Genomic DNA, 27,500 nt, shown 5'->3' on the forward strand with positions numbered 1-27,500 from the left:
TCCCGTCCTGCCAGTGAAGGAGTCGGCATCAGAGTGACTCGGTGTTTCTTCCTCCAGAAGCTCCAGTCTGCCGCCGACCCTCTCCTGCACAGCTCCCCGCTCTGAGCAGCTGTCTGTGGGCTCTGAGCAGCTGTCTGTGGGCTCTGAGCAGCTGTCTGTGGGCTCTGTGTCTCAGCTGTCTGTGGGCTCTGAGCAGCTGTCTGTGGGCTCTGCGTCTCAGCTGTCTGTGGGCTCTGCGTCTCAGCTGTCTGTGGGCTCTGTGTCTCAGCTGTCTGTGGGCTCTGAGCAGCTGTCTGTGGGCTCTGAGCAGCTGTCTGTGGGCTCTGTGTCTCAGCTGTCTGTGGGCTCTGAGCAGCTGTCTGTGGGCTCTGAGCAGCTGTCTGTGGGCTCTGCGTCTCAGCTGTCTGTGGGCTCTGCGTCTCAGCTGTCTGTGGGCTCTGTGTCTCAGCTGTCTGTGGGCTCTGAGCAGCTGTCTGTGGGCTCTGAGCAGCTGTCTGTGGGCTCTGTGTCTCAGCTGTCTGTGGGCTCTGTGTCTCAGCTGTCTGTGGGCTCTGCGTCTCAGCTGTCTGTGGGCTCTGAGCAGCTGTCTGTGGGCTCTGTGTCTCAGCTGTCTGTGGGCTCTGCGTCTCAGCTGTCTGTGGGCTCTGCGTCTCAGCTGTCTGTGGGCTCTGCGTCTCAGCTGTCTGTGGGCTCTGTGTCTCAGCTGTCTGTGGGCTCTGAGCAGCTGTCTGTGGGCTCTGCGTCTCAGCTGTCTGTGGGCTCTGCGTCTCAGCTGTCTGTGGGCTCTGAGCAGCTGTCTGTGGGCTCTGTGTCTCAGCTGTCTGTGGGCTCTGTGTCTCAGCTGTCTGTGGGCTCTGAGCAGCTGTCTGTGGGCTCTGTGTCTCAGCTGTCTGTGGGCTCTGCGTCTCAGCTGTCTGTGGGCTCTGAGCAGCTGTCTGTGGGCTCTGAGCAGCTGTCTGTGGGCTCTGCGTCTCAGCTGTCTGTGGGCTCTGTGTCTCAGCTGTCTGTGGGCTCTGCGTCTCAGCTGTCTGTGGGCTCTGAGCAGCTGTCTGTGGGCTCTGTGTCTCAGCTGTCTGTGGGCTCTGCGTCTCAGCTGTCTGTGGGCTCTGAGCAGCTGTCTGTGGGCTCTGCGTCTCAGCTGTCTGTGGGCTCTGCGTCTCAGCTGTCTGTGGGCTCTGAGCAGCTGTCTGTGGGCTCTGTGTCTCAGCTGTCTGTGGGCTCTGCGTCTCAGCTGTCTGTGGGCTCTGAGCAGCTGTCTGTGGGCTCTGAGCAGCTGTCTGTGGGCTCTGCGTCTCAGCTGTCTGTGGGCTCTGCGTCTCAGCTGTCTGTGGGCTCTGCGTCTCAGCTGTCTGTGGGCTCTGAGCAGCTGTCTGTGGGCTCTGTGTCTCAGCTGTCTGTGGGCTCTGTGTCTCAGCTGTCTGTGGGCTCTGAGCAGCTGTCTGTGGGCTCTGTGTCTCAGCTGTCTGTGGGCTCTGCGTCTCAGCTGTCTGTGGGCTCTGAGCAGCTGTCTGTGGGCTCTGAGCAGCTGTCTGTGGGCTCTGCGTCTCAGCTGTCTGTGGGCTCTGTGTCTCAGCTGTCTGTGGGCTCTGTGTCTCAGTTCAGTTCACGTCTAGTTCTGTCTCAGAACACTGGATTGACAATATGCTGAAAGGTTTTTATGAAGTTATTTCTCAGTGATACTGAAACTGTTTCCTCCCTGAGCGACATAAAAGATTTAACAAGATAAAAAAGACATAACAACATGAAAGACAGAATAAGACAACAGAGACGAGACAAAAATGCCTTAAAAGATGACATAAAAAAACAGAACGAGCTAAAAATGTAAAAGATGTATCTTGACACAAATGATGTCAAACACATAGCAAACCAAAAATGACGTAAAAGATTTTACCAAAAATGACGTAAAAGATTTAACAAGATGAACACGATGTAAAAGATGTTGACATAAAAAAACATAACAGGATGAAACTGATGAGAGATTCTGTGGTGAAGAAAAGGTTCAGTCGTCTTTACTCAGAGGCAGTCAGTAGAGACAGTCAGTAGAGACAGTCAGTAGAGACAGTCAGTAGAGACAGTCAGTAGAAACACTCAGTAGAGACAGTCAGTAGAGACAGTCAGTAGAGACACTCAGTAGAAACAGTCAGTAGAAACAGTCAGTAGAGTCAGTCAGTAGAGACAGTCAGTAGAAACAGTCAGTAGAGACAGTCAGTAGAAACACTCAGTAGAGACAGTCAGTAGAGTCAGTCAGTAGAGACAGTCAGTGGAGTCAGTCAGTAGAAACAGTCAGAGACAGTCAGTAGAGTCAGTCAGTAGAGACAGTCAGTAGAAACAGTCAGTAGAGACAGTCAGTAGAAACAGTCAGAGACAGTCAGTAGAGTCAGTCAGTAGAGTCAGTCAGTAGAAACAGTCAGTAGAGTCAGTCAGTAGAAACAGTCAGTAGAGTCAGTCAGTAGAGACAGTCAGTAGAAACAGTCAGTAGAGACGGTCAGTAGAGTCAGTCAGTAGAGCCGGTCAGTAGAAACAGTCAGTAGAAACAGTCAGTAGAGACACTCAATAAAGACAGTCAGTAGAAACAGTCAGTAGAGACAGTCAGTAGAAACAGTCAGAGACAGTCAGTAGAGTCAGTCAGTAGAGTCAGTCAGTAGAAACAGTTAGTAGAGTCAGTCAGTAGAAACAGTCAGTAGAGACAGTCAGTAGAGACAGTCAGTAGAGTCAGTCAGTAGACACAGTCAGTAGAGACAGTCAGTAGAAACAGTCAGAGACAGTCAGTAGAGTCAGTCAGTAGAGACAGTCAGTAGAGTCAGTCAGTAGAGACAGTCAGTAGAAACAGTCAGAGACAGTCAGTAGAGTCAGTCAGTAGAGACAGTCAGTAGAGTCAGTCAGTAGAAACAGTCAGTAGAGACAGTCAGTAGAGTCAGTCAGTAGAAACAGTCAGTAGAGACAGTCAGTAGAGACAGTCAGTAGAGACAGTCAGTAGAGTCAGTCAGTAGAAACAGTCAGTAGAGACAGTCAGTAGAGTCAGTCAGTAGAGACAGTCAGTAGAGTCAGTCAGTAGAAACAGTCAGTAGAGACAGTCAGTAGAAATGTCCTTCAGAGGACGACTTTATACTCTGAGGACATTTCAGAGCCTGAACTTTTTCACTTTTACTGCAGTAAACAAGTTGAATCAGTACTTCTACTTTTACTCAAGTATTTGTACTTTTACTGCAGTAAAGACTGAGAGGACTTTGGACACGTCAGAAACATGTTGATCTTATAGACCATGATGCATTGCTGTTGTTTAAACTATCAGTGTATAAAGTAATTAAAGAGTTCACAAAATGTATTAAATGTTTCAAATGTTTGTCTTTACAGTTACGTACGAACGTCTTCAGCGAGGTAAATAATAAAATATTATGCTTCTAATGTTTTAATGACACTTTTTTTTAATGAACTTTTAGTTTAATTGTAACTTTTAAAATGTGTGTGTGTGTGGCAGCCCAACCTTTTCCGCCCGGCGACAGCAGAAGCAGCGGGCCAATCACAGCTCCCGGAGCCTCCACCTCACCCGGCGATGGCCTGTGGCCCTCCCCCCATGTTCAACCAATAGACTGTCTGCTCCGCTCCCCACCAGCCAATCAGCAACCTGCTCTGAGTTCCTCAGCACCAATGGAGAGGTGTCATTTTTTGGAATTCTTTTTCTTTGAGGTTTTAGTTTTCATTTTTTTCTTCCTTCATTGTTTAAATATTTTTCATAACTTGTCTCGTCTCAGCGTGGGAAACGAGTGTCACAGATCCGGATCCGCCGGGCGTCACCTCGGGAAATGCAGCTCACACCAATGGGACTGCCAAAGGTCAAAAGGTTAGCAGTGAAGAACCAACAGAAAACAATCTAGAGTCAAAAACAATATTTAAAATATTAAAAACAGAATCAAAAACATTTTATTTTTCAGGTTAAAGAAGAAAGAGTTCAGTCTGGAGGAGATTTACACCAACAAGAACTACAAATCCCCCTCTACCAACAGGTAAGAAACTACAAATCCCACACTTTACTAAGTTTTTCAGTTAAGCACAGACAGACACTCCATGTCCCAGCATGCCTTACTGTCGTCTTGCAGGAGTCTGGAGACCATCTTTGAGGAGCCGCGGGAGAAGGATGGAGCGCTGCTCCGGATTGGCCACCAGAGGAGGCGCAGGCTCCTCCTTTTTCCTGACTTCACCCAGCCCAGGAAGAGGAAGAAGCCACAAGGTACACTGGGAAATGTAGTTTTTTTTTTTTTTTTTTTTTTTTTTTCCCGATTCCCAATGCTTCAGGTTTTATTTATTGATAATTATATTAATGTGGTTATTATCAGCCCTTATTGTTATTGCTGCTGTTATGCTGATTCATGCTTCTGTCTGGCTGCTGATTGGTTGACTGAACATGCCAGACTCAGACTCCACCATCTGTTCTCACGTGTCTGTTTTAGTGGCGGGACTTCCTCCTGTTGCCATGGTTCCCAGGAAACGGGCAGCGGCTCGGCGACATTGTCACAGCAGCGCTGGTGATGATGAATCCGACCTGGATGTGATGCTGGTGGAGCGACTGAGCGCGCTCGAAGACTTTCTGACTCGTCAGGGCCTCGACGTGTGATTTGTGACATCACTTCCTGTCACCTGACTAAAGGCCAAATAAACAGAGCTGCTAGCATGACCGCTACTGCTGTGTTACCACGGTAACACTATCAGCAAGTTGACCTGATGTAGTGGGTTTTTTATTCTTTTTTTTTTTCCTCTTTTTTTTGCAGTGTGTGATGTTTTTTGATTTTTTTTACAGTGTACGCTGTTACAATGTGAATTTTCTGGAAAATATTTAATACTTTTAATAGTTTTTTTTTTACAGTGTGAATGATCAGGTGACCTGTCAGGAGGCCACACCTACAGCAGGGCACAGCTGGCTTTATTACATAAAATATAAACAGACTTCACTGCAGTACTGAGTAGTACGGTGCAGTACTGCAGGTCAGAGAGTTTTAAAGTGTAATATATATATTTCTGCTGAAAATGTGTCTATTTTTGGAACAAATAAAGTTTGTTTCTGCTCTCAGTGTGTCGCTGTATTCTACTAATATGTTCAGGGTTAATAACTAATTTATTTGTTATCTTTAAAACATAACCAGCACTTCAGTGTGTTTTACAGTGTGGAATTAAAATCAGTGGAACAGGAGAAAAAACAAAACAGAAACATGAAATATATTGTAGTGCAAGAGAAATTCTACTAATAATCAAATAATAAATAGATCTGTCGTTTATAACAGACCAGAAAAGTGTCAATGTTAAAATCAATTTCTGATGTTCGGGTCAGTCCTTATTAACCCTTTAGATGTTTAGTGACGGTTTGAAAGTCATGAAGTTAAAATCATTTAGTTTCAGATGTATGTTAATTAATGCAAACATTTATATGGATCAGTGTAGTGGTTCCCAAACTTTGTCATGCTTTCCTTCAGCCTCTCTGACAGACCTGAGGTCAGTATGTGTTGAACATCAGCTGCTTCCTGTTCTGAGATGATCACACTTCAACAACACAAATATGATCTGAATATTGTTATTGATTGTCTTTTGTTCTGTTCTGACAATGATCTATAAACCATTAATATACAGCTGTAAAATAATCATAGAAAAATGAAAGAATATTGACACACACACTTATTATTGTCAGTTAATTAAGAGTCAACAATCTGTTAATAAAGAGTTAAGTTGTTCCCCTTCATCAGTTTTGATTTCTATTTGTGACATACTAATACTACTGATGATACTACTAATACTACAATAATAATAATAATAATAATAATAACAATAATAATAATAATAATAATAATAACAATAACAATAACAATAATAATAATAACAATAATAATAATAATAATAATAATAATAATAATAATAACAATAATAATAATAATAACAATAATAATAATAATAATAAAAAGTTCTCCTTCCTTTCTGACCAATCCGCTGCTTTGGATGGCAGAGTTCATCCAATCATAGTGAGGGAGGGGTAACCTGACAGACTACCCGGAGGTAAAAGACATACTTGAAAAAAAAAAAAAAAAAAAAAATACCACACTCGGTTCCTATGACGCGAACGTCCCTACGTCACTTCCACAAACACAACATGGCGGCGGCCTTGCGCAGGGTGAGCAGCGGAGTCACTTCGAGGTATTTCTTTCTGTCTTGTTGTAGTATTATAAAACAATAACGTGAACGGCTCGACGTCAGTCAGTGACGTGTTCACGTACTGACAGTGTGACGTCTTTGCGGTGTTGGTGGTGCTGTGTGTGGTAAGGACAGTCGGAACTCTGATGTCACCGGACTCTGTTCAAAGTTTGTATTAAGTTAAAGTTCAATCGAGTCTAAGATCCAAATGGTATGTTGAATATGACGTCAGACAGATGAGGAGTATGTGAGGCGGACTGATGAAGGTTTCGGCTCAGGTAACATTAACCGTAAGTTTTCGTCACGTGAGCAGGTGAGTTCAACGTGAACGTGTAGCTGGGGGCTCGTGGTGACAGGAAGAGAAAACGCCGATGATGTAATTTTATTAAAATAAAACAAAAACATCATAAAACATGATTGTTTTTATTTATAAACATGTTTAATAATTAAAAATAGTTTACTTTAGAAATTAATTTGTGTCACATTTTAATTCAGAAAACCTTTGTTGTTTTTCAGAGTTTTCTTCTCTGAGCTGCAGCCAACAGCGATGCTTCAACACAGGTGAGTCTGTCTGCACCTCCTCTACTCCTCCTCACCTCCTCTACTCCTCCTCACCTCCTCCTCACCTCCTCTACTCCTCCTCACCTCCTCCTCACCTCCTCACCTCCACCTCCTCCTCACCTCCTCCTCACCTCCTCCTCCTCACCTCCTCCTCTCCTCCTCCTCCTCCTCTCCTCCTCCTCACCTCCTCCTCACCTCCTCTACTCCTCCTCACCTCCTCCTCACCTCCTCACCTCCTCCTCCTCCTCACCTCCTCCTCACCTCCTCCTCCTCTCCTCCTCCTCACCCTCCTCCTCCTCCTCCTCCTCCTCTCCTCCTCCTCACCTCCTCCTCCTCACCTCCTCCTCTCCTCCTCCTCACCTCCTCCTCTCCTCCTCCTCCTCCTCTACTCCTCCTCACCTCCTCCTCTCCTCCTCCTCCTCCTCTCCTCCTCCTCCTCCTCACCTCCTCCTCACCTCCTCCTCCTCACCATCCTCTTCCTCCTCCTCCTCCTCACCTCCTCCTCCTCACCTCCTCCTCACCTCCTCCTCTCCTCCTCACCTCCTCCTCTCCTCCTCCTCCTCACCTCCTCCTCACCTCCTCACCTCCTCTCCTCCTCCTCTCCTCCTCCTCCTCCTCACCTCCTCCTCACCTCCTCACCTCCTCCTCTCCTCCTCCTCCTCACCTCCTCCTCACCTCCTCACCTCCTCTCCTCCTCCTCCTCACCTCCTCCTCACCTCCTCACCTCCTCCTCTCCTCCTCCTCCTCACCTCCTCCTCACCTCCTCACCTCCTCCTCTCCTCCTCACCTCCTCCTCCTCCTCCTCCTCTTCCTCCTCACCTCCTCACCTCCTCCTCTCCTCACCTCCTCCTCCTCCTCCTCCACCTCCTCCTCTCCACACCTCCTCCTCCTCCTCCTCCTCTCCTCCTCCTCCTCACCTCCTCCTCCTCCTCACCTCCTCCTCACCTCCTCCTCCTCACCTCCTCCTCTCCTCCTCCTCCTCCTCTCCTCCTCCTCACCTCCTCCTCACCTCCTCTACTCCTCCTCACCTCCTCCTCACCTCCTCACCTCCTCCTCCTCCTCACCTCCTCCTCCTCTCCTCCTCCTCCTCCTCACCTCCTCCTCTCCTCCTCCTCCTCCTCTCCTCCTCCTCACCTCCTCCTCACCTCCTCCTCCTCACCTCCTCCTCTCCTCCTCCTCCTCCTCACCTCCTCCTCTCCTCCTCCTCCTCCTCACCTCCTCCTCACCTCCTCTACTCCTCCTCACCTCCTCCTCTCCTCACCTCCTCCTCCTCCTCCTCACCTCCTCCTCACCTCCTCCTCACCTCCTCCTCCTCCTCCTCACCTCCTCCTCTCCTCCTCCTCCTCCTCTCCTCCTCCTCACCTCCTCCTCACCTCCTCCTCCTCTCCTCCTCCTCCTTCTCTCCTCCTCCTCACCTCCTCCTCTCCTCCTCCTCCTCTACTCCTCCTCACCTCCTCCTCTCCTCCTCCTCCTCCTCTCCTCCTCCTCCTCCTCCTCACCTCCCCTCACCTCCTCTCCTCCTCCTCCTCCTCACCTCCTCCTCACCTCCTCCTCTCCTCCTCACCTCCTCCTCTCCTCCTCCTCCTCACCTCCTCCTACCCCTCACCTCCTCTCCTCCTCCTCTCCTCCTCCTCCTCACCTCCTCCTCACCTCCTCACCTCCTCCTCTCCTCCTCACCTCCTCCTCACCTCCTCCTCTCCTCCTCACCTCCTCCCTCTCCTCCTCCTCCTCACCTCCTCCTCACCTCCTCACCTCCTCTCCTCCTCCTCCTCACCTCCTCCTCACCTCCTCACCTCCTCCTCTCCTCCTCCTCCTCACCTCCTCCTCACCTCCTCACCTCCTCCTCTCCTCCTCACCTCCTCCTCCTCCTCCTCCTCCTCACCTCCTCACCTCCTCCTCTCCTCACCTCCTCCTCCCCTCCTCCACCTCCTCCTCTCCTCTCCTCCTCTCCTCCTCCTCCTCCACTCCTCCTCCTCCTCTCCTCCTCCTCCTCCTCCTCCTCCTCCTCCTCCTCACCTCCTCCTCCTCCTCACCTCCTCCTCCTCACCTCCTCCTCTCCTCCTCCTCCTCCTCTCCTCCTCCTCACCTCCTCCTCACCTCCTCACTCCTCCTCACCTCCTCCTCACCTCCTCCTCCTCTACTCCTCCTCACCTCCTCCTCACCTCCTCCTCCTCTCCTCCTCCTCACCTCCTCCTCTCCTCCTCCTCCTCCTCCTCACCTCCTCCTCTCCTCCTCCTCCTCCTCTCCTCCTCCTCACCTCCTCCTCTCCTCCTCCTCCTCCTCCTCACCTCCTCCTCTCCTCCTCCTCCTTCTCTCCTCCTCCTCACCTCCTCCTCTCCTCCTCCTCCTCCTCTACTCCTCCTCACCTCCTCCTCTCCTCCTCCTCCTCCTCTCCTCCTCCTCCTCCTCACCTCCTCCTCACCTCCTCCTCCTCACCTCCTCTTCCTCCTCCTCCTCCTCACCTCCTCCTCCTCACCTCCTCCTCACCTCCTCCTCTCCTCCTCACCTCCTCCTCTCCTCCTCCTCCTCACCTCCTCCTCACCTCCTCACCTCCTCTCCTCCTCCTCTCCTCCTCCTCCTCACCTCCTCCTCACCTCCTCACCTCCTCCTCTCCTCCTCACCTCCTCCTCACCTCCTCCTCTCCTCCTCACCTCCTCCTCTCCTCCTCCTCCTCACCTCCTCCTCACCTCCTCACCTCCTCTCCTCCTCCTCCTCACCTCCTCCTCACCTCCTCACCTCCTCCTCTCCTCCTCCTCCTCACCTCCTCCTCACCTCCTCACCTCCTCCTCTCCTCCTCCTCTTCCTCCTCACCTCCTCACCTCCTCCTCTCCTCACCTCCTCCTCCTCCTCCTCCTCCTCCTCCTCCTCCACCTCCTCCTCTCCTCACCTCCTCCTCCTCCTCCTCCTCCACTCCTCCTCCTCCTCTCCTCCTCCTCCTCCTCACCTCCACTCCTCCTCCTCACCTCCACTCCTCCTCCTCCTCTCCTCCTCCTCTCTTCCTCCTCCTCCTCCTCCTCTCCTCCTCTCCTCTCCTCCTCCTCCTCCTCCTCTCCTCCTCCTCTCCTCCTCCTCTCCTCCTCACCTCCTCCTCTCCTCCTCTCCTCCTCTCCTCCTCCTCCTCCTCCTCCTCTCCTCCACTCCTCCTCACCTCCTCCTCTTCTCCTCCTCACCTCCTCCTCCTCCTCCTCCTCCTCACCTCCTCCTCTCTTCACCTCCTCCTCCTCTCCTCCTCCTCCTCCTCTCCTCTCCTCCTCACCTCCTCCTCCTCCTCCTCCTCCTCCTCCTCTCCTCTCCTCTCCTCCTCCTCCTCCTCTCCTCTCCTCCTCACCTCCTCCTCCTCCTCCTCCTCCTCTCCTCTCCTCCTCACCTCCTCCTCCTCCTCCTCTCCTCCTCCTCCTCACCTCCCTCCCTTATCTATGGTCCTGCCCCCCCTGCAGCCTCCAACCTGAGCCCAGGTCAACAGACCTGACTACTGTTCGTCTCCCCCTTCAGCAGGAATCATGAGTCCTAAAGTGTCAACAAGTTTGTTTGAAAAACGTCACATGTTTATTGGAATGAAGCCTTTCTTTGGTCTAAATGATCAAACATGTCAGAAAAGATCAAATTAACAGATTTATGCTTTAATCCATGAAGACTAGACTGCAGGTTGTTTTAGGAACAATAGTGAGAGACTTGACTTGACTTGACTCGACATAACCTTGTGACTTGACTCGACTTGACTCGACATAACCTTGTGACTTGACTTGACTTGACTCGACAACCTTGTGACTTGACTTGACAACCTTGTGACTTGACTCGACTTGACTTGACAACCTTGTGACTTGACTCGACAACCTTGTGACTTGACTCGACTTGACAACCTTGTGACTTGACTTGACTTGACTCGACATAACCTTGTGACTTAACTTGACTTGACTTGACAACCTTGTGACTTGACTCGACTTGACTCGACATAACCTTGTGACTTGACTTGACTTGACTCGACAACCTTGTGACTTGACTCGACTTGACTCGACAACCTTGTGACTTGACTTGACTTGACTCGACATAACCTTGTGACTTGACTTGACTTGACTCGACATAACCTTGTGACTTGACTCGACTTGACTTGACAACCTTGTGACTTGACTCGACTTGACTTGACAACCTTGTGACTTGACTCGACAACCTTGTGACTTGACTCGACTTGACAACCTTGTGACTTGACTCGACTTGACTTGACAACCTTGTGACTTGACTCGACAACCTTGTGACTTGACTCGACATAACCTTGTGACTTGACTCGACTTGACTTGACAACCTTGTGACTTGACTCGACTTGACTTGACAACCTTGTGACTTGACTCGACTTGACAACCTTGTGACTTGACTCGACTTGACAACCTTGTGACTTGACTTGACTTGACTCGACATAACATTGTGACTTGACTTGACTTGACTCGACATAACCTTGTGACTTGACTCGACTTGACTTGACAACCTTGTGACTTGACTTGACTTGACTCGACAACCTTGTGACTTGACTTGACTTGACTCGACAACCTTGTGACTTGACTCGACTTGACTCGACAACCTTGTGACTTGACTCGACTTGACTCGACAACCTTGTGACTTGACTTGACTTGACTCGACATAACATTGTGACTTGACTTGACTTGACTCGACATAACCTTGTGACTTGACTCGACTTGACTTGACAACCTTGTGACTTGACTCGACTTGACTCGACAACCTTGTGACTTGACTCGACTTGACTTGACAACCTTGTGACTTGACTCGACTTGACTCGACAACCTTGTGACTTGACTTGACTTGACGGTTTTGGTGATTTTTCCGTTTTTCCGTCGAGTTTGAATCAAACGTGGTTTCTGAGGCGTCTTAACTCTGAATTCAGCTGACGACGAACATTTGGAAGATGTTCACCCAACTCTGATTAGTGCATACCTAATTTATTTATTTGTTTATTTATTTGTTTATTTGTTTGTTTATTTTAAAAACAGCTTCTGTGTACAAATGTGTTGTGCAGAAACAATAATTTATTTTTTCTTCCTCTGAAAGTGCAAAATAATAAAAGTAATTCTCGTCTGCTCTGTTTGATCACATCAGTGAAGAATGAAGCTGAATAAGATGATCAGTGATCAATTATTTTACAGAACGACATTCAATTATTAGTAATAATAATAATAATAATACTTAATCTCCCACCATGTTTATGAAACGCCGATCAATGACTCAGATCAATTCTGTCTGTGAAATGTATTTGATCAGTTTGATCTGAGACTAAAAACAGAATCTGATCAACCAATCAGCTCTCTCTCTCTGTCTCTCTCTGTCTCTCTCTCTGTCTCTCTCTGTCTCTGTCTCTCTCTGTCTCTCTCTCTGTCTCTCTCTCTCTCTCTCTCTCTGTCTCTCTCTGTCTCTCTCTCTGTCTCTCTGTCTCTGTCTCTCTCTGTCTCTCTCTCTGTCTCTCTCTTCTCTCTCTCTCTCTCTCTCTGTCTCTCTGTCTCTCTCTCTGTCTCTCTCTGTCTCTCTCTGTCTCTCTCTCTGTCTCTCTCTCTGTCTCTGTCTCTCTCTGTCTCTCTCTCTCTCTCTCTCTGTCTCTCTCTCTGTCTCTCTCTCTGTCTCTCTCTGTCTCTCTCTCTCTCTCTCTCTCTCTCTCCCTCTCTCTGTCTCTCTGTCTCTGTCTCTGTCTCTCTCTCTCTCTCTCTCTCTCTCTCTCTCTCTCTCTCTCTCTCTCTGTCTCTCTGTCTCTCTCTGTCTCTCTCTCTCTCTCTCCCTCTCTCTGTCTCTCTGTCTCTCTCTGTCTCTCTCTCTCTCTCTCTCTCTCTCTCTCTCTCTCTCTCCCTCTCTCCGTCTCTCTGTCTCTCTCTGTCTCTCTCTCTCTCTCTCTCTCTCTCTCTCTCCCTCTCTCTGTCTCTCTCTCTCTCTCTCTCTCTCTCTCTCTCTCTCTCTCTCTCTCTCTCTCTGTCTCTCTCTCTCTCTCTCTCTCTCTTCAGGTCGTGGCTTCCTGCCCCGCCCCCGGCCCCTCCCCCTCCTGTTAGTGACAGCTGGTGGTTACCTTGGTTACCAGCACTATAAAAGGAGGGGCCCTGCAGAAGATGGAGCTCCACCCCCTCTGGCCACACCCACACAGGTAGGCAAGGACTCTTAAATGTTTCTTCTTCTTTTTCCTCTTTGTTCTTCTTCTCCTCACTTCTCTTCCTCTTCTTCATTTTTTTCTTCTTCACTTTTTTTCTTCTTCATTTTTTTCTTCTTCATTTTTTTCTTCTTCACTTCTTTTTCTTCTTCTTTTTGTTCTTCACTTCTTCTTCTTCTTCACTTTTTTTTCTTCTTCATTTTTTTCTTCTTCTTCATCTTCACTTCTTCTTCTTCTTCTTCATTTTTTTCTTCTTCTTCATTTTTTTCTTCTTCACTTCTTCTTCTTCATTTTTTTCTTCTTCTTCATCTTCTTCTTCACTTTTTCTTCTTCATTTTTTTCTTCTTCACTTCTTTTTCTTCTTTTTCTTCTTTGTTCTTCTTCTTCACTTCTTTTTCTTCTTCACTCGTTCTTCCTCTTCGTCTTCTCCATGTTGTTTCAGCCTCAGTGCGACTCACTGGGTGAAAGGTGACAGTGATGTCACAATGGTGATGTCACACAGACCGGTCACTCTGCTCCCTGCTCTGACCCATTACACGTGTCACTCAGGCCCCGCCCCCTCACCTCATTACCTCACCAGCCTTCTGATTGGTCAGTTTGCTGAGAGCATGGTCTGATTGTTTAGGAGAGACTCTCAGTGGACAAAAGTTGTCTTTCATTAACTGAATGATTAATTTTAAATTTTAATCAGTTTCATGTTTTACAATAAAAAAATGACGTGATTTTAAAACAACAACAAAAATGAGGATAATGAAAAAAAAAGTATATTATTAATGTATAAAACAAACAAAGTAAAATTAAGATTTCTTTCTTTCTTAATTTAATAATATTTACTTTCTAAATATTTTAAATTGAATAAATATCTTGATAAATTCTTAAATGTAATAATATAAAATATGAACAATAATATTAATAGAATGTGAATAATTTCATTAGTAATGTCAACAAGTATTAGTAATTTATATATGAATTTAATGAGTATAAATAAAATCAAAATAATACTAAAAAAATCAATTATTTCACTGTGATTTAATTTTAAAACTCAATAATTATTTTTTTTTAATTATTATTATATTGTATTTTAAACTGTCATGTTTCTTGGTCTCCTAATAAGAACTAATAATAAATTAACCTTTGAATTTTATTATTATATTGACAGAAATAATTGTTTAAATAAAATGTCAGCTGGGTGATTTAAAAATAATAATATTTCCATAAATTAAAAACAATTCAAACATTAACAAAAAAGAAAAAAACCCAAAAACAAGTAAAGATTAAACAGAAATAATTAAGAAATAATTCTAAAATAAAAATATTAATTATTTTACTTTAAGTTAAATTAATAATTGATTAAAAACATTTATATTTTATTGTCAATAAATAAATTCTGTGTCTTTCAATCATTGACAGAGGGACGAGCGAGAGACAGAACATGATGATGACAGAGAGAGAGAGAGAGTGGAGGGGGCGGAGCTCCTCAGTATTAACACCTCTCTCTCTCTGCCTCTGTCTGTCTCAGTGTCTCTCTGTCACTTCTTCTTCTCTGCTCCCAGTGCACGCTCTCACCTGTCTCTGTCCTCCTCTCACCTGTCTCTGTCCTCCTCTCACCTGTCTCTGGTGTCCTCTCACCTGTCTCTGGTGTCCTCTCACCTGTCTCTGTCCTCCTCTCACCTGTCTCTGGTGTCCTCTCACCTGTCTCTGTCCTCCTCTCACCTGTCTCTTCTTCTCACCTGTGTGATTTGATCGCTGTCATGTGTCATCGACCACTGGCGAGTGCTCGTTCATGGTGAGGTTCTTCTCCCGACGCCGCAATGGCGAGCGTCGGGAACGTGACCTGCTGCGGCAGGTGAGGCGGCGGCGAGAGAAAGAGAGCGATAAAGACGGTGGCGGCGAAAGAGGAGGAGGAAGAGGGGTGAGGACGAGAACGACAGCACGATTCAGGTGGGAGAGGAACAAAAATGAGAAAGAGGAAATGGATATTTAAAAAAGACAATAAAACAAAAGTCAAACTGTTAATTAGTTCAAGAATAATCATAATATTGATAAAAGAGAGTGAAATATTCATTTTTCAGAATAAAGTCACCGTGACGAACTGATGTTCAGTTCACTTATCGACTTCTTTACTTTTCTTTACTTAGTTTTAAAATAAAATGTGAAGGAACTCAAAGAATAAAAGTTACACTGAACAGTGTTCTTGTTTATTGATGACCAAACTTTATTTACAGTTTAATTCATACAGAACGATGGAAAAGAAACACGTAAACAAACTGAAGACAGCTGGTTCGAGTTTCTGAAAACGTTTAATACAGACGCTGACAGACAGAACGGGGGGGTGGGGGGTGGGGGGGGGGGGGGGGATTAGAGAGAGAGAGAGAGAGAGAGAGAGAGAGTGTGTGTGTGTGTGGTTTCTATGGTGATGGCTAGCTTAGCAGGTCAGCTATTTTAGCTTTTAGCTTAGCCTCTTTTCAGTTGATCCTGTGCTAACCTGCTAACCTGCTAACCCAGTTAGCTTGTGACAGAAGAAACAATCAACAGCCTGTATTGATACACTGCACTGATGTACACACACCTGTACACACACCTGTACACACACCTGTATGTCTCTGCATGTAAACACGAGGGAGGCATAATATAGATTTTTTACATATTTCTTTGCAGCTGATGTCAGAGAACATCAGGTCTGGAGTGAATTAACTGTCTGCTCTTATCATGAAAATCCAATGCCAAAATGTACACATAAAAGGAAGTGGTTTTCAAAATAAAATACAATGTTTTATAAAGTAAAATACAGTGTTTTTTTCTCTTTGTTTCTCACTAATTGGTTGTAATGATCAGAATGACTTATCTTAAGATGGACAGATAGATGTGTTGGGTTTAAGGGATGTGATTGGCCCTTCTGCACATGACCGATGCTGACCAATCATTGTGTGTGTATGTGTGTGTGCACAAATCTGTACAGCAGATAAATAGACGTTACTTTAAGAAGAGATCAAACCAAATTTAATATGAAAACATAAAGTCAGTCGGTGCAAATAGTTTCATAAACAAACATAAGTCAATAGAATTATAATTAAGATTAATGATCAATTAAATATTATAACATAAAACATGTAAATGTTATTAGTAAACACATTTAAGAAACTGTTCTTTGTGTTAGCACGTTAGCATCACTGTTAGCATTCCTACTATCTTTATTGTAGCTTAGCTTTGTTAACAACCATGTGCTGTGTTAGCATCTACTCTGACTCCTCCTCCTTCCGCCGCCCCCATGTGCACACAAGCCCCGCCCCTTATACACCTGTCCACCTGTGTGTTCGTTTCACTTTTATTCATCTGTTTTCAGTTTTTTTCTCTGAGCTTCCTGTCTTCATTTTCAAAAACACTTCAATTTCTTACATTTTATTTTTATTTAATTTCTTGTATTTGTTTCATGCTTTTATTTTTTAGTTCTTTGACGATCTGGACTCACATGATTTGAGTCTTAGTTTAGGTCACATGAGTTAAAAACCAGAACTGAACTTTCTCCTCCTGTTCTGATGTGAGGATGATCGTCGTTTCCACCATGTTTTCAGTCTGAATGTCAGCTGCAGCCTCTCAGACCTGATCCTCGTCCTCACGCCTCGAGCAGGAACACAAGTTGGGCCTTTTCTCTCTTTGTTGAAAGTTTGTGAAGTCGACTGAGCGTCTAACAAGTCAGTGTTTCTGAGCAGATCTCTCTCTGTGGTCCGAGTCTCTTCCAGGCAGCATGTAAACAGGTGTGAAGGTATCGAGATCTCGTGTATCTCATGTCGCGTCGTTTGGTCTCGAGTCTGTGACCTGCTTCAGGCGTGTGGACGAGGATCAGGTCTGAGAGGCTGCAGCTGATATTCAGACTGAAAACATGGTGGAAATCACGTCTGTTTGGGTCAAATTTTAACGTCGTGTCGTACGGAGACTTGGATCAGACGAGCAGCACGGAGACGTTCAGAGTTCTTTACATTTTAAACACTTCAGTTGTTCTGGATTTTGTCTGCAGTTCAGTTTTCTGCTGAAGCTCCAGGAGTTTTATGATCTTCATCATCTTCATCATCCTCACATCAGAACAGGAGGAGACACTGAGGGAAAGTTCAGTTCTGGGTGAACTATGACTTTAAGTCTGAGCTCAGGTCACGTGACTCATGACCAGTCAGGTTTTACCTGACATCAGATAAACTTTGAGCAGCAGCCAATCAGGATACAGACAGAGAGAGAAATGACAAACTTTTAATTTTTTTTTATTTATGTAAATTTTTTCAGTTTTTTTATTTATCCTCCTCCTTGTCCTCCCTCACCTCCTCACATCTCATTATCATAATCAGGCTCCAGGTGCCTCGTCTGGCTCTCCGTCACCGTCTGAGCGCGCTCAGTGGCGGCGTGTGTCGCCCCACCCCTTGGCGCCGTCGGCCAATCGCCTTTCTCTGTTACATCCTGTCTGTCAGTGCTCTGCAGCCACTGGCCAAACGGGTAAGAGCGGCTGTCAGCTGGCTCCTGATTGGACGAAGGGAAATGGGGAGGGAGGGAAACGACCGTATATGTACATCCTCATTTTGTTGTCTTCTCTCCTTCTTTTCTTCTGTTTCATGTCTCTTTTATCTCCTTGTTTCTTCACCTCGGTCTCTCCTCCTTCACCTCCTCTTCAAGAAATCTATAATCAAATTTCTCTCTTCATAAGATGACAGAACTTTATTAATCCTGAAGGACGTTCTTGTGCCAGAGATCCTCCAACATCACAGCAACATAAGAATAAAAAACAACAGAATATTAAACATAAAGGCTTTGAAGAGTGAACGGTGCCTCATACAATAAGAATCAGACGTGATATTGCTCATGTTAAACCAGATCTGCAGCCACACCTGCTGGTCAGTCCTCAGCTCTGCTGCTGTCAGATCAGTCAGCTGCCTCTGACACAGTTAACCACCAGATCCTCGTCTCCACACTCACTGAGCCTGGAGTCTCAGGCTCTGCCCTCCGTCGGTTCATGTCCCACCTCTCAGGGAGATGCTTTACAGTATCTTGGAGGTGAGAAGTGTCCAAACCACAAAATTTATCCACAGGTGTTCCTCAAGGGTCAGTGTTCGGCCCGTCTCTCTTCTCAGCTTCACCCAGCTCACACCTACAAGGTCTGCCATGATTAATGACCAACCTGGCCGGGATTTCTCGGTTGTGTCATTCTTCCCTGTACGCCTACCTGAAGTCCCTCATCCAGATCTACCAAAGTCAAAGTCACTAGCTAGACTCTTCCTGTCTGTGGCTTCCCGACGGTGGAATGAGCCAAACCATGTTTAATCGGCAGAGTCCCTCTCAGTCTTTAAGAGAAGACTCCAGTGCGCCCTGCCAGTGGCACTGCCTGCAGACACCTTGTCTCATAAGACTTGAACTTTGATTCATGGCACTGACTCGTGTTTTTTTCTTTTTGCTTGTGTTACATCAGCTCTCAGATGTACGTCGCTTTGGATAAAAGCATCTCATGAATGAAACTGTAAAAATTGTTGCTGTAAAATGATAATGAATATGATATGATAATAATTAGATAGATTGTCAGTGATGATGGCAGCTTGTCTTCATGTCTGCAGCTCAGTGCTGATTTTCAGATCCTAGTTTCCTGTGTTTTTAAAATCAAAGTTCTGGTAGACTTCAACACCAGCTGCTGTCAGCAATGAGCCGGTGAACAGTTACAGAAACAGGCAGTGAATATGACACATGGTGAAGTGAGGCTAAATGTGGCCCACGCTAACATCATGATAGTAACATGCAGTCTGAATTGTAAACACGCAGGCCGACACAATGTTAGCGCCACGTCGGGGTCCCAGAGAACGAAGATACTAACACAAATCCAACCTATGAAAGATGCAGAAGGAGTTTTTAACTTCACAATTAAGTGACTCTGACAGACCGTCCACCTCAGAAACCACTAGACAAAGTGCTGGGGGTGAGGCTAACACAGCTAACATTAGCCATGCTAACACAGGTAGCATTAGCCATGCTAACACAGCTAACATTAGCCATGCTAACACAGCTAACATTAGCCATGCTAACACAGCTAACATTAGCCATGCTAACATCCTGCTCCATCTCTCTATCAGCTGACACTGACTATCACTGCAAACTGAGTCAGGTGACCTGCTGACCTGTGAGAACATGATATCAGTGTTGAAGCAGTGAGTTTTCTCTACGTCAGTAAAATGAAATCTTAAGGTTACAACTCAGCACGAGATGATCAATGACCATCCTATAGATTTATTATGATATTTAGATATGAAATGAGCCTCGTCCAGGACACTGAATCTCAGGTGTTTAAACATCCAGGTAACACTCTGTTCATTACTCAACATTGAAGTAGACATATCACTGTTCATTCTCCTCACAAACAATTAACAGGACAGAGTTCCTTAAGTTTTCCTGTCACTTTGACTCGCCATCGTTGATAACAGGAGCACTGACCTCCTGATAAAATAAGAAAACACTTTTTCCTGTAGAAACAGAATCTCACCTCTGCAGTTTCTCATCCTTCTCCTTATTTATTTGCTTTTCTCTGCTGTTTTCTTCTTCTTCTCTCCATTATATTCTTCTCTGACTTAGTACTTCTCTCCTCTTTCTTTCTCTTCATGCAACAGTTGAATTTTATTGGACAGATAAATCAAATAAATTCCAGTAATATTCTCCTGTAAACCTAGAGAACATGGTGTTTGACATGTGGTTTCCTGTTTGATGCTGCAGGTGGCGTTGTACCGCTCCTTCCCGACTCGCCTCCTCTCTCGGGCCTGGGGTCGTCTGAATGGGGTGGAGCTCCCCACCTGGCTCCGAAAACCTGTGTACTCCCTTTACATCTGGACCTTTGGGGTCAACATGCAGGTCAGGACTAACTTTTTTAACGTTTTTTTTTTAAAACTACTTTCCATGTTTTTTGTTTTGTTTAGTTTTGTTTTTAATTATTAAAAAAAACATTTTAAATTGAGTTAGACTCACAAATCACAAGCTTCCCTCAGTAGAGACTGAGGGCAACAGGATTGTTGGGATGGTCGGGACAATCGTGATTGTTGAGATACTGGGATTGTCAGAGTGCAGGAATAGTTGGGGTATGATGATGGTTTGGATGTTTGGATGTTGGGATTGTTGGGATTGTTTGGATGTTGGGATTGTTGGGTTTGTTGGGATGTTTGGATGTTGGGATTGTTGAGATTGTTTGGATGTTGGGATTGTTGGGATTGTTGAGATTGTTTGGATGTTGGGATTGTTGGGATTGTTGGGATTGTTGGGATGTTGGGATTGTTGAGATTGTTTGGATGTTGGGATTGTTGGGATGTTGGGATTGTTGGGATTGTTGGGATGTTGGGATTGTTGGGTTTGTTGGGATGTTGGGATTGTTTGGATGTTGGGATTGTTGAGATTGTTTGGATGTTGGGATTGTTGGAATTGTTGGGATTGTTGGGGTTGTTAGAATGTTTGGATTGTTGGGATGTTGGGATTGTTGGGATGTTGAGTTTGTTGGAATTGTTGGGATTGTTGGGATTGTTAGGATGTTTGGATTGTTGGGATTGTTGGGATTGTTGGGATGTTGGGATTGTTGGGTTTGTTGGGATGTTGGGATTGTTTGGATGTTGGGATTGTTGGAATTGTTGGGATTGTTTGGATGTTGGGATTGTTGGAATTGTTGGGATTGTTGGGATTGTTTGGATGTTGGGATTGTTTGGATGTTGGGATTGTTGGGATGTTGGGATTGTTTGGATGTTGGGATTGTTGGAATTGTTGGGATTGTTGGGATTGTTGGGATGTTGGGATTGTTTGGATGTTGGGATGTTGGGATTGTTAGGATGTTTTGATGTTGGGATGTTGGGATTGTTGGGATGTTGGGATTGTTGGGATTGTTGGGATTGTTTGGATGTTGGGATGTTGGGATTGTTAGGATGTTTGGATGTTGGGATGTTGGGATTGTTGGGATGTTGGGATTGTTGGGTTTGTTGGGATGTTGGGATTGTTGGGATTGTTTGGATGTTGGGATGTTGGGATTGTTAGGATGTTGGGATTGTTTGGATGTTGGGATTGTTTGGATGTTGAGTTTGTTGGGATTGTTGGGATGTTGGGATTGTTGGAATTGTTGGGATTGTTGGGATTGTTAGGATGTTTGGATTGTTGGGATGTTGGGATTGTTTGGATGTTGGGATTGTTGGGATGTTGAGTTTGTTGGTTTTGTTGGGATGTTGGGATTGTTGGAATTGTTGGGATTGTTGGGATGTTGGGATTGTTGGGATGTTGGGATTGTTTGGATGTTGGGATTGTTGGAATTGTTGGGATTGTTGGGATTGTTTGGATGTTGGGATTGTTGGGATTGTTGGGATTGTTGGGATGTTGGGATTGTTGGAATTGTTGGGATTGTTGGGATGTTGGGATTGTTGGGATGTTGGGATTGTTTGGATGTTGGGATTGTTTGGATGTTGGGATGTTGGGTTTGTTGGGATGTTGGGATTGTTGGGATGTTGGGATTGTTTGGATGTTGGGATGTTGGGTTTGTTGGGATGTTGGGATTGTTGGGATTGTTTGGATGTTGGGATGTTGGGATTGTTGGGATTGCTAGGATGTTGGGATTGTTTGGATGTTGGGATTGTTTGGATGTTGAGTTTGTTGGGATTGTTAGGATGTTGGGATTGTTTGGATGTTGGGATTGTTTGGATGTTGAGTTTGTTGGGATTGTTGGGATGTTGGGATTGTTAGGATGTTTGGATTGTTGGGATGTTGGGATTGTTTGGATGTTGGGATTGTTGGGATGTTGAGTTTGTTGGTTTTGTTGGGATGTTGGGATTGTTTGGATGTTGGGATTGTTGGAATTGTTGGGATTGTTGGAATTGTTGGGATTGTTGGGATTGTTTGGATGTTGGGATTGTTGGGATTGTTGGGATGTTGGGATTGTTGGGATTGTTTGGATGTTGGGATGTTGGGATTGTTGGGATGTTGGGATTGTTGGGATTGTTTGGATGTTGGGATGTTGGGATTGTTGAGATTGTTTGGATGTTGGGATGTTGGGATGTTGGGATGTTGAGTTTGTTGGGATTGTTGGGATGTTGGGATTGTTTGGATGTTGGGATGTTGGGATTGTTGAGATTGTTTGGATGTTGGGATGTTGGGATGTTGGGATGTTGAGTTTGTTGGGATTGTTGGGATGTTGGGATGTTGGGATGTTGAGTTTGTTGGGATTGTTGGGATGTTGGGATTGTTTGGATGTTGGGATGTTGGGATTGTTGGGATTGTTGGGATGTTGGGATTGTTGGGATTGTTTGGATGTTTGGATTGTTGGGATGTTGGGATTGTTTGGATGTTGGGATGTTGGGATTGTTGGCATTGTTGGGATGTTGGGATTGTTTGGATGTTTGGATTGTTGGGATGTTGGGATTGTTTGGATGTTGGGATTGTTGGCATTGTTGGGATGTTGGGATTGTTGGGATGTTGGGCTTGTTGGGATTGTTGGGATGTTTGGATTGTTTGGATGTTGGGATTGTTGGGATTGTTTGGATGTTTGGATTGTTGGGATGTTGGGATTGTTGGGATGTTTGGATTGTTGGGATGTTGGGATTGTTGGGATGTTGGGATTGTTGGGATTGTTTGGATGTTTGGATTGTTGGGATGTTGGGATTGTTGGGATGTTTGGATTGTTGGGATGTTGGGATTGTTTGGATGTTGGGATTGTTTGGATGTTGAGTTTGTTGGGATTGTTGGGATGTTGGGATTGTTGGAATTGTTGGGATTGTTGGGATGTTGAGTAGGTCTGAGTGTGGGAATAGTTGCGATGTTGATGCTGATTGATGTTATTTTGCTTCTTGTGATTTATTGTCTCATCAACTTACTGCATTCTTTAATCATGTATTATATGTTTGAGCTTCCTTTTGATGCTTTCTGTCGCCGTGTCGTCCAATAGGAGGCAGCAGTGGAGGATTTACATCACTACAGAAATCTTGGTGAATTTTTCCGTCGAAGGCTCAAACCTGCTGTCCGACCACTCTGTGCCTCCTCCTGTTTGGTAACACTCCTCTTCTTACTCTTCTTCTTTTATCTATAAATATTTCTTTACTCTTTGTTTGTTATCTTAATTTAAATCACTTATCTTTACATTCAATTATCAGTCTGTCAGACTTGAAATTTGGTTGAAGGCTGCTGATGACTTGTTTTAGGACTCGGTAGATGAACAAAGTTGGACTGACTGGTCTTAATTTTTATATTTTTTTAGTTTTGTCTTCATCAGTTCATCTTTTCCTTTTCTGAATTGTAATGGAATGTGTGTCAAATTTGTGCTTGCTTACTGTGTTTTTAGTTGTCAGACATCAGGAACAATGCATGATGGGACTATGAGTTTGGACCGTGACGTGTGGGTTTAGACCAGGGCTCTGAAACCTTCACAATCAAAAGAGCCATTTTTGGCCAAAAAAAGGGTAAAAATCTGTGTGGAGCCGCAGATATTAAAGGCTCTCTTTTCCCTGAAGACAGTTTTTTGGCAGCCAGATCTTATGGAGACTCAAGGAGACGAGCCACCGTCACAGTTTAGAGGACAAACACACCGAGACATGGACACAGTCTTTGATATTTTAGTTGATGAAATATTGACACTTTTTTTAAATTTAGTGTACAACATACTGCAGTAGATTTTAGAGTTTTGTGTCCAACTCAAACTTTTACAAACTTTCTGCAGACCTTTAGTTGAGGTCATTCACTTTTCTTCTTTAGATAAAGTTAAAGTTAGAGAGACTCAAACAAATTGTTTTTCAAAATTTGGTCACAGTTAACTGTGAACCTGATTTGTTACTGTTCTGTTGCCTCAAAATTAAATGGTTTACGCTAAATTTTTTTTTTAAAATACAACATTTTGGGGTTTCTAAAATTCAAATATTAAAATTTCTCTAAAGAAAAAGTAAATGATCTCAACAAACGATCAGTAGTTGGTAAAACTTTTTCAAAAGTGAAGAATCTGTTTGGGCTCAGATCTGATGTTCTGTGTCTGTAGGATGTTGGCTTGAAATTTTGAGCTGCTTCAACTTTTTCATAAACCGACAACAATGAAACATGAAAAATATTTAAAAATATAATGTTATTCATTTCCATATCATTTTTTGCCAAAGTGTCAGGGAGCCTCTGGAGAGGAGCTGAAGATCTGCAGAACCCTGGTTTAGGTTTTAAACTTGATTTTTATGTCTAAAATATTGTCAGGGTCAACATGTAGTTTTTTGGGGGTGCAGTTAAAACATTTAAGTGTTGTAATAAATCTGGGTAGTTTCTGATGAAAAGATGTATTTTATTTGAAGTTTGTCTCTCTTGTCGTCTCTCAGATCTCGCCGGCTGATGGCAGGATCCTCCACTTTGGTCAGGTGAGGAACTCGGAGGTGGAGCAGGTGAAGGGGGTCACCTACAGTCTGGAGAACTTCCTGGGTCCACAGAAAAGGACTGTCAGCGGTAAACAGTTGCCTTCTGATCAATTATCAGTAATTTTGCAATAAACAGTGTTGTCTGATGTCTGCGCTCATATGGTGGATTAAATAATTAAGTTAATTTGATATTAGAGTTCCCTGCAGTGTCAGTCTCACCTGTGTGCAGACAGTAACATGATATAACGTTAACGTGGTGTTACCTGAGTGAAAACGCTCTTAATAACTCATGATGCTGTTTCCTGTCTCTGTATGTCCATTTCTGTCTGAATAACTTCAACAAGCTAAACAAGCTTCCTGTGTCTCCAGCCTGATGAGTCAGACACCTTCTTTTCTTGTGTCTCTCCTTAGACTCGTCGTTGTCCTTCAGGGACCTCCTCCTGTCGTCTCCTGATAACGACCTGTTCCATGTGGTGGTCTACCTGGCTCCAGGTGACTATCACTGTTTCCATTCGCCCACAGACTGGAGGGTGGAGCTTCGCCGTCACTTCCCAGGTGAGACACCTGATGTTCACGTAATGGTCTGCTGTCCCCCTGCTCTTCATCTCTGTCTCTGTCCTCGTCAGGCTTGTCAGTGTTCGTCAAACCTCTGTCTCTGTCCTCCTCAGGCTCGCTAATGTCCGTTAACCCGGGTGTCGCACGCTTGGTCAAAGAGCTCTTCTGCCTGAACGAGCGTGTGGTGCTCACTGGCCAATGGCAGCACGGCTTCTTCTCGTTAACGGCGGTTGGAGCCACGAACGTCGGCTCCATCAGGGTTTACTTCGACCAGGTGAGTCATTCCTTTACGAGGTTGTTTGATTTCATTTCACTAAAGTTTCAATCCCATTTAATGAGTTTCTGTTGTCAATATTCTCCTCAGGAGCTTCAGACCAACGCTCCTCGCTACAGTAAAGGCTCCTTTCACGACCGCAGCTATGTTGCCATCGGTGACAAGGTGTTGAATGTGGCAGGTGAAGAGGGCGTGGTGTCAGTCGAGAGAGAGGGTGTGGCCTTACAGAAGGGGGAGGCGGTGGGTGAGTTTAACCTTGGCTCCACCATTGTGCTGCTGTTCGAAGCTCCCAAAGACTTCAGCTTCAACCTGCAGCCGGGACAGCGAATCAGAGTCGGGGAGGGGCTTGGCAGACTCTGATTGGCTGAGCTACAGACTCATTGAGGGTCACCTGATGAGGAGGAGGAAGTGCTGTGAATTAATCAAAGGCGTTGTGGGTAATTTTCTCAATTACACAGAAGCTGTGGAGAATAGAAAGGACTCAAACTCCCAGAATGCCTTGTGCCTCCTGAAGGAGGAGATGCCAAACCTGTCTGTCTGTCTGTCTGTCTGTCTGTCTGTCTGTCAGTCAGACACTGAACCAACAAACTCAAATATTCAACCTCTATTTAACAAAATAAAAGCTTCCATTAAAGGAGCAGTCTGTAGGATTGTAGGAGAACCTGCGATGAAAGTCGGGGCGTGGTTTGTCCCTTCCTGGCCCCTGTAGAAACATGGTGGTTCAACATGGCAACCTCCCTCTGGAGTTTTAAAGGTTTGTTCTGCAGCTGATTAATCAATAATCAATATTATATTCTCATGTGTAAATCTGACATACTACATCTTGAACAGATTCAGATTTTATTGAATGAATTGAATTTTTTTCCTTTGTTCCTCCGTCCACTGAAGCTTTGAATGTTTGAAGCTTTATTGTTCACTTTTTGTGGTCCAATCAGAGCTGACTGGTGGAAACCTGGCAGGATGTCTGTGATTGGTCAAAAAGAGTTCTGTAGTTTTTGTGACCAATCAGAAGAGACAATGAGGCGTCTGAAACGGTTTTATGCTTCTTTACTTTTGTAAAATCCGTAATTATAAATAAACGTTTGTTTCTCAGCAGCTGTGTCGTCATTCCAATGAGCGATCTGATTGGTCAGGTAGACATTTGTCAGGATGACATCACATAGTGCTCATCACTTACAAACATCTTTTAATTCTCTCAGGAATAAAATCTGATTTAACATGATGAAGTGATTTAATAAATAAATATGTCTTGTTTTTACAGTATTTGTATGAGTATTTTTTACAGTGCAGTATTAATATTGAATGATGTTAATAATCAGTGGTGGACAAAATACTTGACCCCAGTACTTCAGTCAAAGTACAGATACTCCTGGTCAAATATTACTCAACTACAAGTGAAAGTTGCTCAGTCAAAATTTTACTTGAGTTAAAGTACTAGAGTACATGCTTTAAAAATACTTAAGTATTCAAAAGTCCAAATTACAAAGTACATTTTGTAATATCAGTACATGCTGTATTGTTTTCATGATGCGTTTACTGAACCTTGTAACTCTGTAAACCACCTGATGAAGTTCTGACCTGCTGTAGATCCTCTCTGATACACAAAGTGTGTAGAAAAACCTTAAAAACTTCAACATAGAAACACAATCAGAAACTAAAACAAACAGCTGTTTATTTTCTGATGTAACTGAATTAAAATCACATCATTAAATCAGATTGAAGTCGACTGTAAGGATTTTCTGTTAAATAACTCAGATTTCTTTCTGTCTTCAGATGCAGTATTTATACATGAATTATGTAGTATTTTTCACTCTGATAAAAACAATCCAACTTTAAAAACTACCTGGAATAATGAATAATTCTAATAACATGTTGAGATTTAGTTCAGTCTTTCTCCATGACGTCTTTCTGTTTGAATGACAGACGGACAGTTTGTTCTTGTTACAGACGCCTGGATGACGTGTTTCTGCTGTGACATCAGTCCAGAGGAGCTCTGTGATTGGTTTCCTTCTGTGAGGAACACGTCATGTGACCAACTGCATTTTAGAAAAGAAAAAACACCAACAGCTGATTTCAAAGCTGCGCTTAGTGGAAAAGTAACAACAAGCTTCATAGAAATGAAGTGGAGTCAAAGTTTCCAAAAAAAAACACTAGGTAAAGTACTCTCACTCAAGTAAAGTACAGATACTTAAAAAATGTACTGAAGTACAGTACTCAAGTAAATGTACTTCACTACTGTCCACCACTGATTAATATTAACACAATATATAATCTAACAATGAATATAATAATCAATTCACACATTCTGGAGAATTCATCAAACACTGAAATCCAAACGTTTTAAACGTGAAGAATTAATCGTCACGTGAAAAATCTGTGCGCTCCACCTGTTTTTCAAATAGTCATTGAGCTGGCAATAATTTTCCAATATTCGATC

At 44.5% G+C, this 27,500-nt stretch overlaps 3 protein-coding genes across 7 annotated transcripts in view; 2 read left to right on the forward strand and 1 right to left on the reverse strand.

Annotated features, from left to right (window-relative positions):
* LOC146308882 (uncharacterized) overlaps positions 1 to 5,065 on the forward strand; it is a 16,003-nt gene extending 10,938 nt beyond the window's left edge. For all 3 annotated transcript variants that reach the window (XM_084746513.1, XM_084746511.1, XM_084746512.1), the window contains 6 exons: positions 3,355 to 3,378; positions 3,479 to 3,656; positions 3,753 to 3,841; positions 3,933 to 4,004; positions 4,098 to 4,228; positions 4,449 to 5,065. In XM_084746513.1, the coding sequence (XP_084602639.1) occupies positions 3,355 to 3,378; positions 3,479 to 3,656; positions 3,753 to 3,841; positions 3,933 to 4,004; positions 4,098 to 4,228; positions 4,449 to 4,612 (658 nt within the window). In that variant the 3' untranslated portion in view covers positions 4,613 to 5,065. The remainder of the gene's footprint in view (positions 1 to 3,354; positions 3,379 to 3,478; positions 3,657 to 3,752; positions 3,842 to 3,932; positions 4,005 to 4,097; positions 4,229 to 4,448) is intronic.
* Positions 5,066 to 12,818: 7,753 nt separating this feature from the next.
* Positions 12,819 to 25,462, forward strand: pisd (phosphatidylserine decarboxylase). Of its 3 annotated transcripts, none has more exons than XM_084746374.1 (8): positions 12,819 to 12,868; positions 17,209 to 17,353; positions 19,607 to 19,741; positions 22,797 to 22,898; positions 24,199 to 24,322; positions 24,646 to 24,789; positions 24,903 to 25,063; positions 25,154 to 25,462. In XM_084746374.1, exons 1-8 carry the CDS (start codon positions 12,834 to 12,836, stop codon positions 25,421 to 25,423), a joined length of 1,116 nt encoding a protein of 371 aa, XP_084602500.1. In that variant the 5' UTR covers positions 12,819 to 12,833; the 3' UTR covers positions 25,424 to 25,462. The 3 variants fall into 3 exon arrangements, with proteins under 3 accessions (XP_084602500.1, XP_084602499.1, XP_084602498.1); XM_084746373.1 differs by lacking the exon at positions 12,819 to 12,868 and adding an exon at positions 14,563 to 14,657; XM_084746372.1 differs by lacking the exon at positions 12,819 to 12,868 and adding an exon at positions 14,564 to 14,812.
* A 2,008-nt stretch (positions 25,463 to 27,470) lies between these two features.
* Positions 27,471 to 27,500, reverse strand: part of rnf224 (ring finger protein 224) — a 9,459-nt gene continuing 9,429 nt past the window's right edge. Inside the window, exon 3 of the mRNA XM_084746504.1 lies at positions 27,471 to 27,500. This exon is cut by the window's right edge and continues 421 nt beyond it. The gene's annotated coding sequence lies outside the window, so the exon portion shown is untranslated.

Source organism: Lutjanus erythropterus, chromosome 20 (assembly GCF_056507025.1).
Source record: "Lutjanus erythropterus isolate fLutEry1 chromosome 20, fLutEry1.hap2, whole genome shotgun sequence".
NCBI lineage: Eukaryota > Metazoa > Chordata > Actinopteri > Lutjaniformes > Lutjanidae > Lutjanus > Lutjanus erythropterus.

Excerpts from the sequence above, each read along its gene's own strand:
- pisd (XM_084746372.1), top strand. The coding sequence starts at position 14,655 with ATGGTGAGGTTCTTCTCCCGACGCCGCAATGGCGAGCGTCGGGAACGT. Across the intron at positions 14,813-17,208 it reads AGAACGACAGCACGATTCAG|GCTCCAGGTGCCTCGTCTGG; the intron begins GTGGGAGAGGAA and ends TATCATAATCAG. Across the intron at positions 24,323-24,645 it reads ACAGAAAAGGACTGTCAGCG|ACTCGTCGTTGTCCTTCAGG; the intron begins GTAAACAGTTGC and ends GTCTCTCCTTAG.